General features: G+C 45.8%; 1 protein-coding gene across 2 annotated transcripts in view; it reads right to left on the bottom strand.

Moving 5' to 3' along the window:
* The window catches only part of ABCB6 (ATP binding cassette subfamily B member 6 (Langereis blood group)), a 65,890-nt gene that overhangs the window by 51,623 nt on the left and 284 nt on the right, over positions 1–13,983 (bottom strand). For both annotated transcript variants that reach the window (XM_015425075.1, XM_015425076.1), the window contains exons 2-4: positions 11,532–12,063; positions 8,782–8,919; positions 2,151–2,340 (exon numbers count right to left, since the gene is read on the bottom strand). In XM_015425075.1, the coding sequence (XP_015280561.1) occupies positions 2,151–2,340; positions 8,782–8,919; positions 11,532–12,047 (844 nt within the window). In that variant the 5' untranslated portion in view covers positions 12,048–12,063. The remainder of the gene's footprint in view (positions 1–2,150; positions 2,341–8,781; positions 8,920–11,531; positions 12,064–13,983) is intronic.

The following is a 13,983-nucleotide window of genomic DNA, read 5'->3' as shown; positions in this document are numbered from 1 at the left end:
GGAGGGTGCCCAGAGGGGTCAGTGGAGAGAGGGGGAAAGGGAAAGCAAAAGGGGGGAGGCGCCGGGTCTTGGAGAGTTCAGAGGAGGTCTTTGCTGAAGAAGGGGGCCTTCAAGAAGAACTCAAAGGATGACAATTCAAGCCACATCATGCAGGAAAAGGTGGGAGCAAGCGATGCAAACCCTCTCTCTCCTTGGCCTGTTTGAAAAGAACCTCAGTAGACAAGACCTGCACTACCCCAGTGTGCCAACGCTTTCTTCACAACGTGTGGAGTGGCCCCACAAGACAAGAGGCTACTCCGGCACAGGGAGCAACACGGCAGAAGAGACAAAGTAACCACTGGCTCCCTCTCCACAGAATACGTGCTGTGCACACTTCCAGGACAGACAACTCTCTGCTCCTGTGCAGGCAGCCACACTGAAGCATCAGGCAAAGGAACCATTCAGGAAGAATTGGGGGGGGGGGAGGAGAGACAGCCGCTGTTGCTGCCTCCATACATCAGGCAAGGAGAAAAGCCAAACAGCAGCTCCACACCAGAGGCATCTGCATCTCTGGCCACTAGAAGTCCACTAGACTGTGATAGCTGTTCCAAGCCATGTAATGGGCCGACGCTTGTGAGTGAGAATGTTGAAGGGCCACTTCACACAGGGTACACCTCTCTGGCACACACTGCTAATGTACCAAAATACAGGGTTTGTTGTGGATACATGCCACGTTGAGCCGGCCGCAGCTTCCTGAGATGTGCAACTACTATCGAAGCATTCCATGGGTATACTGTAAACAGAAACCTGGAGGCAGTTAGTACTGGGATGATCAAAGATGGCCTCTTTTCTGTCCTCTGCACTCTGCCAATTCCTGTGTACGGGCACCCCCTAGTGGTCAATTTTAAAAAACTGGTTAAACTAGAACAAATTTAGAGTCCACTGGCACCTTTAAGACCGACAAAGGTTTATTCAAGGTATGAGATTCCGTGTGCATGCTTATTCTTCAAATAAAATAACATTTTCAAATAAAATAGTGAACACAATTCCAGTTCTCTTCTCCACTCCCCAGAGAATCTGAAACTCCTAGGGTGCCTCCACATGAAAAACCCAACCATGGCTGTTTCCTAGGGCTGCCAAGCCACGGCGGGGGATCCGTGCGTCTTCATAGGATCCCTGCCACGGGGGACAGCGATACGCGTTGCACCGCCGTCGCCAGGATGTGACGCTATGCGTCACATCCTGGCGACGGCGGTGCAACGCGTATCGCTGTCCCCCGCGGTAGGGATTCTGTGAAGACGCACAGATCCCCCACCACGGCTTGGCAGCCCTACTGTTTCTGCATGGTGACAATTTTTTGGAGTGGGCATGAAAACCACACGGAGAATCACCGCTATCTGGAAGCGGCCATGGTTGGATGCAGGGGCATTTGCAGCAGCAGTGGTGCATTCACGTGGCAGTTTTTGTCACTTTACTTGCCTCAGCCTCCAGTGGCTGTCATCCTCTCCCACACAATGTGTCATAAGAAGGCTTTTCAGGATTTTAAAATCAGCAATTGACATACTGGTACAGCAGTATGATAATATATCTACTCATTCCTCTGAATACCAAGCTTTCATATATTAAAAACATACTTCTCTACCCCCTTTCAATGGGGTGATATAAGGGGAAAAGCCAACCTCTACAAATAAAAAGGGCTAGAGGGACTTCAAAGGAATTCAAAGGAACTATCACAAATATTGTTACAACATTAGAGCAATACGTCAATTACTGATTTCTTTTTTAAAAGCCTTCCTGCGGCAGGAGGAACTGGAAACCATGGGAGACTGAATCAAGAAAAACAGTGCCAATGAGGGTGGGACTACAAAAATGTACGCCTTTCCATTCACGCAGTATACAAACACACCTTGACTGTGATCTTTCCCAAAAGATCATAATGAACCAGGTTTGGGAAACAGGGCACCAAAGCAGGAGAGATCACAGAAAGTGGACAATTAGGGGACAGCATCATGTGGATGCTCTGAAGTTACCGGCTCTGGTCCAGATGCCAAACTAGAGGAAAACTTCCTTGGAGAAGCAAGCTCATTTGCCCCATGCTGTCTGGTATGCATTCTGGATCTCTGCTAGGAGCAGCACCAGGCTGCCTTGGAAACCATTCATCCACCACTTACCAATCTTCTTGTAATAGATGGGCACAAAGACGTTGATGACACGCTCAGTCCCCATAAGGGTCATGCAGAATACCACCAGGCACTGCAGCAGGCAGTTCCCCTTTGGCCAGAGGTACAGGGAAAGCAGGCGTATCTTCCGACCCAAATCCTTCCAAGTGGAGCGATTCTCTCTGTCATCTGAAAGCAGGGGCTGAGAAGCAAAAATGGAAGTGAGTGCAGGAGGAGGAGCTTTAGGGCAGGGGGACTAAAAATGTTTCACCTGTGTTGTCATGGGGAAGGAGACCAACAGCCTCTCTGATATGGTGCCTGAGCAAAGGTAACAGCTGACATATGGGAGAAAGGCTGAGGAAGAAATTGAGCAGTCACTGGGATGGGAAATATAGGGGAATATAGCCACTTCATGGCAAAGGGCACAGGGAAAAACACAGCTAGATGAGCAAAGCACATTCACAGAAACTGAATAAGAAAGGTATGGAGCCCAGGGAATAGGATAAGTTGTGAAAATTGCTTTCCAATTGCTTTGACAGGACATTCAGGTTGAAGAGGTGATCCTACAGCAACTTACATCTTGCATCCTCTCTGTGCTGCTGCTGCAGCTGAGGTAAACCAGTATAATTAAGACCTAGATCTAAACTAGGCTTAAAGGGCTTAATCTAATCTGCAGGGCTTTTTTCAAAAACAGGAATTAATTTCAAAGGCTTCAAGGCAGAACAGGTCTCTGCTCCCACCAGAACCCTAAATTCCCTTTCTCTTCCTTATTCACTACCCCATTGTTCAATCACCACAGCATCTCACACATCCTGTTTTATGACCTATTTATGAGCTAGGCCCCACTGTGATTGGCTAGACCAGGAGGGTGGAGCTTTTGTGAGAACTATATATTTAGGACTGGTGTACAAACTTGCTTTGTGAAGTAAGAGGTATGTGAGTTGAGTAACTGTGTGAGTGTAGTAACAAGGTAAGGAAACCAGATCCTTTGACTTACTTTCTATCATTATTTAATAATGCCACAATTCAAGTTAAGTGCCTTTACTACAAGTTAAAAGGCATCACAGATATTTCAGGCAACCTTCATGAGAGAAGTGAAATAAGGAAGAAGCAATGGTAGGGGTCAACAAAAGAGAAGATGGACAGTGAGGTCTCTGTGGTGGCAGCCTGTATGGTGTGTGCTATGGGTTAGGGCTACAGAAGCAAAGACAACATTGGGAAAAGACTTTCAAGGATGATGGGGAGGAAATTAATTGGAAGAGCAGTTCTTGTGGGAGCAGGGGAACCAGAAGATGTTCTGAACCACTTGAACTCTGAAACTGCTTTTAGTAGTGTTCCAATGAGAATCCTGCTAGAGGGCAGCTAGGCCACATGGGGAAGAAGTCTCTCAGTCCCTCAAGGACAGAGGTGATTTAACCACGTTCAGCAAGAAAAACAGAAGTGGTGGTGGTTGGTGAGTCCCTGCTGAGTGGTATGGAAGTAATTTGTGTGCCAACCAGACTGGCTAGCATGTGAACTCTTCCCAGTACCTGGATCCAGGCTGTGACAAACAGGTTGATGAGACTTATCGAGCCCACTGATCTTATCATGTCCTGCTCATCCATGTGAGAATGAATGATGTGGTTAAGCACAGTTAACATAATGTACTATGAGGCTCCAGGAAGGAAAGTGTAGGACCCTGGAATCTAGAGGGCACTTGTAAATTTTTCCTGTAAAAAAAGTAGAGAACTATAAAGGGAGAAGAATACCTCAGAAGTATGAATGGCTACAAAAATGGTACTTTAAGACAGGTATAATTTCTGGCACTAATGAAGAACTACTGGCAAGAGATGGACACACAAGGACTAGGACAAGGACTAGGGGGGAAATCCATTTTGCAGAAGCCAAACACATCAAGAGGGTTTTAAGCTGAATTATGTGGTGGGTGAAGACATGAGGTCAAAGGCACATTCAAAGATATAGAGACCTGGGTATTATAGGAGGAACTAGGGGAATTGTGGGTCGTCTAGAAAGCACATAACAAAGTGACAAGACAGACCTTAAAGCATAATATTCATGGCTTTTGATGGGCTGGATCCAGTGGGAAAGCTTGTGGAAGCAGTTAGCAGTGCACATCTTTTCCCCACCTTCCCCAGGTAGCCTTGCAAACAAAATGTACCAAAGTACAAAACAGTGAGAGGAATCAGACAAAAATCTCCCACAAGCTTTTGTGCTGGACTCAACTTGATATCCATTCAGTAATGCTCAAAGTACACGGAACAGCGTTCCGTGCGCCTTGGTGTTTAGTCATGCCGGCCACATGACCACGGAAACGTCTTCGGACAGCGCTGGCTCTTCGGCTTTGAAACGGAGATGAGCACCGCAACCCTAGAGTCGGATTCGACTGGCTTTCGAGCAAGGGAACCTTTACCTTTACCTTAATGCTCAAAGTACAGGATATAAACATGATAAACTGGAACTGGAACTTGTTGAGAACTCCTGTGACTAGACTGTAGTAAAAGAACAATATAACAGGCTTAAAAATAGCTACAGGAGTACCATCCCACATGTGGACATCTGCACAGATATCCAAGACTATGAACAGGCTAGCCTTGTGGGGAGGATTTGGTAAAAAATAAATTGAAAGACTAGTAAAAACAATATTGTGGCTAGAGTTTACTGATGGTAGGGACTCTGGGGCAAGTGATGCTCTGTCATCTTGGTGCTTGGGGGGTCAACAGTGGGAGGGCTTCTAATGTCCTGGCCCCACTGGTGGACCTCCTGATGGCCCCTGGTATTTCTGGCCACTGTGTGATACAGAGTGTTGGACTGGATGGCCCTTTGGCCTGATCCAACATTGGCATCTCTTATGTTCTTATGTTAACCAAAAAAAGAATGTGCATGAAAAAATTACAGGTGATTTTTTTTCATGAAAAAATTGTAGATGATCCAGGGAGGCAAGAACCTGGGAGACAAACTCCACTAAGTGTGGGATGTTCAAGAAACTGTTCATTTTTTTCAGAAGGTGGAGGAATGAAGGAGAGGACTGGCTCTCCTTGACTTGATCCTAACCAATAGAAAAGATCTGATCATCTGCATTTAGGCAAAACATTAAATACACATATATAGGATGGGGAATAACTGGCTTGGCAGTAGTCCGTGGGCAAAAGATCCCAAGATTGCAATCCATCACAAGCTAAACATGAATTGTCAGTGTGATGCCCCTGCAAAAAGGAGTCATATGGTTTTAGGCTGCATTAAGTACAATTCCAGGTCATGAGACATAATAGTTCCATTCTGCTCCATGTTGGTCAGGCCTCATGTCTGGAATACTGTGTCTAGTTCTGGACACCTCAGATCAAGAAAGATGTAGGCAAACTGGAGCAGGCCCAGATAAGGGCAACAAAGATGATCAGTGGTCTGGAAAACAAGTCCTACGAGGAAAGGATGAAGGAACTGAGTACGGTATGTTAGCCTGGAGAAAGGAAGACTGGAGCGAGATTGGTCCTGCTCTTTAAAAACCTGCAGAGATTTAATGGTAGGGGGTGAAGACTTATTCTTTGCTGATCCTGAGTGTGAGACCAGATCTAATGGTCTTTAGGTACAGGATGGTAGGTTTCAGTTGAACATTAAGAGTAATCTCCTAATTGTGAGAGCAGTCGGCAGTGGAACCAATGGGGAGGTTCTCCTTCAATGGAGGCTTTCATGTTGACGTTAAGACAGCCATCTATCAGGAATGCTCTAGCTTTAGATTTCCTGAATTGAGAAAGGGGATTGGACTAGATGGCCTATAAAGCCCCTTCCAATCTTTGGACTCATGCGGAGGGCCCACGGTCTCCAGCTCCTCACTAATGAAGTAGAATAATCTCTAGCACTGGAGCCATGGAGACTCCAAACTCACCCAACCATTCTCAAGCTATTCCGAGATATGGGAATAATTGATCCCATTTTAAGGCACATTCAGCAATAGATATGATGGTCACGTTATCCTGGAGAAGCAACTTTTTTATGTATACTGATCATCTTTCTTTTTATAATACCTAACCTATATTAAGAAGTCAGGTTATAAGTACCAGATTCTTTTAAATATACTTAAAGAAGAAACTAATAACCTGGAGGCCATCAGATATTTTAAACTACATAGGTGCAAGGGAAAAACTACTGAAGAGCTGGAAGTCTGGCCAAGCTGCCAAGGAATTGCTGACTCCATCTGTTAGCATCATTAATATTGTAAAATTTGCTCCAATGTGCATTAAGACACTAATTAGCGCACACAGCTTCCAACAGTGGTCAGGTAGGTGGCTCTACAAAGCTTAGATGAGGAATTGTGTACAATAAGAAAATGTGAACTTATTTTATTTTTTTTAATATATACAGTTCAGAACTTGCTCTTTCTAACCAAAGAAACTGGATTGCTTGAGTGCGGAGTTCAAGCTTTATAAAAGCATCCTGAGGCACTGTATCACCATTTTTTATACAGCCCCCAGCAGTGAATTAGCCTATTCACACCAGTGTGACCGTTAGCTGCTTACTGTCCAAGCCGGTAGAAATATCAGACTAGTAGGAAAGGGAGACTGGAGGAAGCCTCACACTGAAACAGAGGATTCCCCAATCTCTTGAAAGGGTAGAGCTACGATACACAATCCAGGAGAGAACCACGGTGCCATCTGCTGGAGATCATTCACATCTGCAGGACGTTATCATTAATATAAGCAAGTCTCTAATGATTAATGTTCAACTACTTTCAGCTTTAGCCCATACTTTAAATCTCCTTCATTAGACATTAGCCTATCAGATTAATGTTTAACTCAGCTTATGATATGTTGGCCTTATTTCATGCCTTGGCTACAAGAAGACCAAAAAATCATTGTCAAATCCAGTGTCATTAATAAATAACATTCAGCACTAGAATTGCTCTTTTCAAGTATTCAGTATATTACCCCAGTTATAACAGCAACAGACCTGAATTATGCTGGTATTTCCAGCAGCCTATCTAGAATGGGAGAGGTGCCAGAAAGTTGTGTCTCAACATAATTTGATTGCATCTCTCAGCAAGTTTTGCATCCCTGAACTGGCCTTACCAGCCAGTTTCTGTCCTGCTTGCCCTACCCCTTCGGAGAACTTCTGCCTACAGCACACTGCCTGTTTGTCCTCCTCTAATTCCCATTGTTGCTACCTCTCTTCTAACTGAGGCTGGCAATGGGAGTTTCTGTGCAGCTGTACAACAGGCATGACTCTCCCCAGCAACAAAAAGAAAGAGCTGCTATAGATCCCTTACCATCTTGCTGCTGTTGAGACACAGCGGCCTTTGAGAACACAAGGCTGCCTTGCACCAGGTCAGACCCTTGGTCTGTGCAGTCTTCTTCTAGCAGCAGCATTCTAGGATCTCTGGTGAAGATTCTACTGCCTCTGCCCTTCTGCTTGTGATCTGTTCACCTGGAGATGCCAGGGATTGATCCTGGCCCCTTCTGCATGCCAACCCTGTCCTCTACCACTGAGCCATAGCCCCCCCCCTTCTCCCTAGACCCCATGGCTGGCTGCACCCTACCATCCATGCACAGGAAGTTTGTACCTGAGGTTGCAGGAGCTGCATTCAGCAACAATCATGCAAGCTGAGGGGCTGGAGAGGGAAAGGAGAGAACCAGTTCCTTTTGCGTCTTCTGTCAGTGGAATTCCACTGACCACGGGAATTATTTCCCCAGAAATTGGAAGGGGCTATGTGAACAGAGAGGAAAGCTGGAGCACTCCATGTACACAAATAGTACAGTACAGGACACCATCTTGTTTCTGCTCCAGATCTGAGAACTAGAGCACATATTAGTCACTGCCAAGGCTCCCTCTAAGCCGTGGAGTCTTGTGAGCAAAAATTCTACTTTGTGAGCTATTGGCATTAAAGTTGTAAGTGAGTGATTTGGCTGCTGCAAAAATTAGTTTGGTCTGGAGCAATGCTCCCTCTAAGCTGTGGAGTCATGTGAACAAAAATTCTACTTGGTGAGCCACTGGCATTAAAGTTGTGAGCGAGCGATTTGGCTGCTGCATAAATTATTTGCTCTGGAGCCATCCTCCCTGTGAGCCGGAGGCTAAAAAACTGTGAGCTAGCTTACACTAACTCAGCTTAGAGGGAACCCTGGTACCAGGGCTTTAAAAAAAAATAGAGGTGCCAGAACTCTCAAGAGGGAAATGAAGTTTTCAATCTGTATACTGAAAACTCATGAACTTTTAAACATTTTGAAAAGAATTTTCTCGAAGAGGTTCTGGAACTCCAGTCTGGCGCATTCCCCGGTCACTGCCACGATGTTGCAAAAATGGCACCTCCACATACCTACTAATGCAAGTACTGGCAGGACATGTTGATTCACGAGGGAGAGCCGCACATTAATTGCCAGGGTGTAAACTCCTTGCAAACTACAAGCAATTTTTGGAGGCATCTCTGTGTTAGCTGCAATGCATGCTCTGGATTTAGAGTCCATCCTAGACCTGAGTTTTATGCGGCTTCCTATGGCAACTGTAGGGCTTTCTTCAAAATGGCAGTTAGCTAGGGAGAAAACAAAAAACTCCTGTTCCTTACAAAGTGATACTCCCACACCTCCCACACCACCCAGCCGGTTCACATAGAAGAGACAGACACAGAACAGGGACTGCTTTTAGGGTAACGGAAGCCCACCTGTCTATTTTCCACATCGCGTTCATCTTCATTAATTAGCAGCATGTAGGGCTTCTGGGGCAGCCCCGGGGCCTTTATCCCCAAGGCGAAGAGGCTGAAGGTGCAGATGTAGCGTAGTGACCACAGACTGAACTGTACCTAGGGGAGTTGATCGAAGGTCAGATGCAGAACAAAAAAACCCCAGACAAACAAATGAAGAAGCGTCTAACTGTTGGAGCTGTAACCTACAAGGCATGTCTCAAACATGTGCTTTGGGCCTGTCCAGTACGGTAATTCAGTCTTTTTGGAAGCAAATATAATTACTCTCATCAGCTTTGTATTACAATATTAATTGATCTTTCAAAATGCTTTTGTACTTCTAAACTATTTGCCTGTCTCCTGGAAACTAACTGATAATCAACAAAAATGGACCCTCTATGCCCTTACTGTTGCTAAAAGACTTATATTACAACACTGGAAGGATAAATGCCCATTTCCAGAAATCCAGTGAATTGAGGACCTTACAATTTTATCAGCATTTGAACAAATGACATATAGACAATATTTGCACATGAACACGTTGTTAGATATTTGGGAACCTTTTATAGATGCTTACCTGTAGGCCTGTTATCTTTTGTTATATCTTTAATTTCTTTTTGTCTGAGGTAATTAAAAATTAATTACACAAAGGTGTTCTGGAGTTCCTGAAATATTTTAACAAACTGTCAGCAACTCATCAGCATCCAGATTCTACCACCCACCACAGATAAAACTGGGGATGCTTGGTGAGTGCTTTGTACTGAGAAATGGAATTAAAATATTTTAATTAAAAACCATTTCCATAATGCCTGGAAACAATCAGAGCTGGATGAGGAGGAAGATCCTCAGATTCTCAGTGCAGGCTGCATAGACTGAATCCTTCTAGACTGCACCAGTGGGCAGCCAATGTTCCTTGAGGCCTTGGGGCCTGTACTGGCACGAGAAATGGGACCTCAGTTGTTGTGAGAATACATTACAAATGGTTACAAGGGCATGACGGCATAAAGACAAGTCATTTGTTCTACAGGATGAGGGGAAGGGAAGAGAGTTTAGGAAAGCAGGGCTGGAAGCACTGGACAATTAATTCATACATCACAGATTTTAAATCAGAGGGCGCAGTGCAATGCTGACAGAATCTCACCCCATTCGCTTTTCTAAAAGTTAGGCCCATCTTCTGGCACCAAATGCAGAGTCAAAAGCACCCTTTATGAATTATTTACTAGTTGGCATACAGGAATGGAGTGGGCCCTGATTGCTTACCTAGATGAGAACCAGTAAGGTGTTATATTTAGAGTGTCAGATTACAAATGGGGAAAATCTCTGCCATGAAGCTGGCTGCGTGACCTTGGGCCACTCTCTCTTTCAGCCTACCTCACGGGGGAACCAGGTGTGCCACTCTAAATTCCTTTGACTATTGAGTATGTTCTAATATGCAGGCATTTCTAACCTTTTTCTATTGGGTTGTCATTGTTTAATTGACATTTCAATTGGCTTGTTTTGTTTTTATTGTATTAGACATGAGCTGCCTTGAGCAGGTACTGCAGAGGGAGCATACAAATTCTTTAAATAAATAAAGGGTGAGATAAAAATGTAACTTCTTAACAAAGAATCTGTGGGAAGGGATCGGTTCTCCCCTTCCATCTTGCTTTAAGAGGGCCAGGAGAACAGATTATCAATGCAAGGAAATTGGAAATCTCAGACTTATCGCTGGAAAACTTTTTAGCATGGACTTTATGCCAAGTCATTTGCTGAAATCACTCAGCAAAACAGTATCTTCCCTTGAGTATATACGTAAGCATGCGTGCATAAATGAACACACAAGCCCTTCTCTTGCCCAAAATGACTCAGCAAAAGTATGCTGAACAGAGCAAACTGAACGAAAAAAATAAGCAATGCCTGGCACCTGAGAACAGCAACAGCAGCTAGTGTGTGCTAGTACCATCTGATCAACCTCCTTCCCTAGACTGTTTTCTCTAAAAGCTGTAGGCTAGACACCCTCCTTCCTATTTCACAATCCTCCAGCCCAGGAAAAGGATGACATCTGGGCCCAATGGAAGGGCTGGGAATGCTTGCTGCTGCTTGGCACAGTAATGGATCTTCCAGGGAGTAGCTGAAGATTCATCTGTCCACACTGGAAACACAAATATGCACTGGAATGCCCTCCACACTGAGGCCGAACCTTTCTCGTGGATAGAGGCTCTATGTGTTTAAGATCTGCATGAGAGACAGAAAATCAACAGAGAAGGCTTTTCCAATCCCTGAATCTCCACGGCAGGCAAAGCCTCATCTGCTGTTTCCTGTTGCGCCTGCAACTTCTAAAGGCTTCTTCTCCATATACACACACCTGGATCTCATCTAGATTATTTGCAGTTTTCCTTGGGAAATATGAATTATCACTGGTAAGAAAATCTTCACCCCACTTGTGAACTGGTTCACAAGCCTTTCTCCAATTCCCACTTGGATGCCTGTTCACACAGCTCCAGTTCAGGGGATCAGATGTGCTGTTTCTGCCTCCTTTGCCCTTGCTGCAGGTACAAGCAGGGTGCTTCAGAGACCATGGGGGATCCTCTTCCCATGCCCATGGCTGGCGCAGACCACAGCGGGGCTAGCACAAACAGTGCAATCTTATAGTGCAGTGGTGTCCCACATGGACACCGTGCAAAGTCCTTGTACTATGGCACCTGACAGGCAGCATGCTTCTGGCCTCCTCTCTAGACTCCCCATTGACTTACCTTTTGGTTGGTGCTTTCTAAGCCCCACCACCAGAGAGGGCTGTTCCATGAGATGAAGGCCAGGTTCTCAGCAGCAAAAGCCAGAGCCCAGAAGAAGAGCAGGATAGCTCCATGGCCTCGGATCCGGTCCTGCGCCATCACTCTTGTGTGTTCCAAGTGCAACAGCCCAACCGAACTGGCCCAGCTCACGGCAGAAAGGCAGGCATACAGGAGCACATAGCCATGGAGTTGCCGCATGCCCAGTGCTTGCCACAGCAAAGCAACAAAGGGCAGCAGTGCAAGTAACAGGGAGAAGAGGACTTGTACACGGTACAGGTGGGAACGAGGAATATACTTTGGCTCCATGGTGCGACTGAACCGGGCATAGCAGGCATACTGCAGGGCACCCAGCAGGAGGCAAACGCTGAGCAGCACCGCAGGCACCAGTGTGAAGTAGAAACAGGGGTGAAGCCCCTGTTCAGCCCATGCGCGAGTCAGAGACTCATTCCCCTCACAGTAGCTTTGTAGCGCCAACATCCGGCCGGCTGAAAAGCTGCAGAAACATTGGTGAAAGAAATGAAATTTGGGGAGTACATTTTGCACCAAAGTACGCAAATAAAAATATATGGGCTCATCGTGCCCCCATGTCTTTAGGCACCAAATGCCTATGGTGCACACAGGAATATCATACACACTATCCTTTCTCCCTATGCAGGCATGAGTATGTTTGCTCATCTAGAGCAAATATTTTGGTCCATCTAGCTCAGGATCCTGTTTGGCCTTCTAGCCCATACCCTACCCCCAAGAAGGGGCTGAGAGAGATGCTTCACAGGGAACAAATATAGGAGAACCAATAAGGCCAGTGAGGTGGCTTTTGTGCTCTTTCCTTCCACACCACATGCTACTAACCACTGGAACAGCAAAAGCCCAGGCAAGGAAAACCAGGTTGCTGATATTTATGCCTTCTCATGGAGCAGAAATTGGCCCTTGTGTTTTCTTCCCACCCTTTGTCTTAAGAGAAGCCTCAACAACATTGCATCAAGAAAACCACAAACAGAGCAGTGTACAGAGGAGCTGAGTCTTGGTAACGTTTTCTCAGAGACGACTATATGGACAGATGTTATGCATATTCAGGGTCTAGCATTAGGGGTCAGACAGGAATGTCTCACTAGTTCAGGTTTGATAGCAGCCACAGGGAGGTTTTTGCTTTCCTAAAGTCTTTGGGCATTATTTCCTCTGCAGACATTTTCTGTGGTGCAAGCAGTCTTGCTTGCGGCACACGGCTCTGGAATAAGTAGGCTGATCAGCAGAGGGATGAAGAATGAATGGTCTTCCCTCATGGCTAAGAAGAACCACTTGGTCCTACAGACCCTTTGCAGCTCTACAATCTTCGTAAAGCTCTCTAATCTTGGGTCATTCCATTACACAGCCATTATTGGAGCATTCTCCATGGAATGTTTTTAACCTACGCATGCTAATGTTATTGTGTAATCCTAGTGCAATGAGTTCCACAAGTTATAAGTAACTTATACAGCTTGTTCCCAACTCCTGTGATCATTAACACCTCACCAGTCTATCTTTCACACTGGACAGATATGCTGCCGATCACTAACCACCTGTCCTCTTGCCCACTCAGGGTCACACTTCTCCCTTCTAAGTTTAAGGTTTTTCTTTAGCCTTCACTTACACCACACTGGATCGCTGATGTTTTTATGCCTGCCTCTACGCCTGACATTGTTCTGCTCTGTCCTGTCTGACGCATGACATTAAAATAGTTAAGCCATCACTATGTTATTATGCTGCTGTCCTTGGCCATCTCCTCTCCTCCCTCTTCCCAAGAACCTTTTCAGGCTAGACGTTCTACATGTCATTTCCCAGCTGGCGAACTCTTCCTGGGAAGGCAGGGAGGTGCCCAAAGGGCACTTCAGGGGCTCGCAAGGCTGAGCCAAGAGAGAAGCCCAGCGCCTCCTAACCCCGTCCATCCACACACATCGCCGCACGTGGTCTCAGCACGCTGCTTCCGTCCACGCATAAACAGTGGCTTGGGTTGGGTATATCCAGCCTGGCCTTTTGCCGGCCCGCTCGTCGGTCCCGGGCGGCGTGGAAGAAGCAACCCCATCGCCAGTGCCGGATTTACGCATAAGCTAAATATGCTACAGCTTAGGGCCTCGCAATCTGCTGGGGCCTCAAATAAAAACACAATATAAAAAAATGATTTCAAATATGAAAAAGGCGTATATATTTTAAATTTTTCTGAGACCAGCTGATGTAATTTAAAATAGTAGGGGGGGCCTCTGGGGTTTGTATAGCTTAGGGCCTCAGCAAGTCTAAATCCGGCCCTGCCCTGTAATGCCAGGAGCTCCCCAAGTAGAGTTTTTGCTCACAAGACTCCACAGCCGTCGGCGGCATAAGGAGGTGGAATCAAGGCTCCCTCTAAGCTGTGGAGTCTTGTGAGCAAAAACTCTACTTGGGG

This window comes from Gekko japonicus, unplaced genomic scaffold (assembly GCF_001447785.1).
Source record: "Gekko japonicus isolate JY-2015 unplaced genomic scaffold, Gekko_japonicus_V1.1 scaffold2901, whole genome shotgun sequence".
Taxonomy (NCBI): domain Eukaryota; kingdom Metazoa; phylum Chordata; class Lepidosauria; order Squamata; family Gekkonidae; genus Gekko; species Gekko japonicus.
Note: the sequence above shows the minus strand (reverse complement) of the source record. Positions and strands in the feature narration are given on the sequence as shown.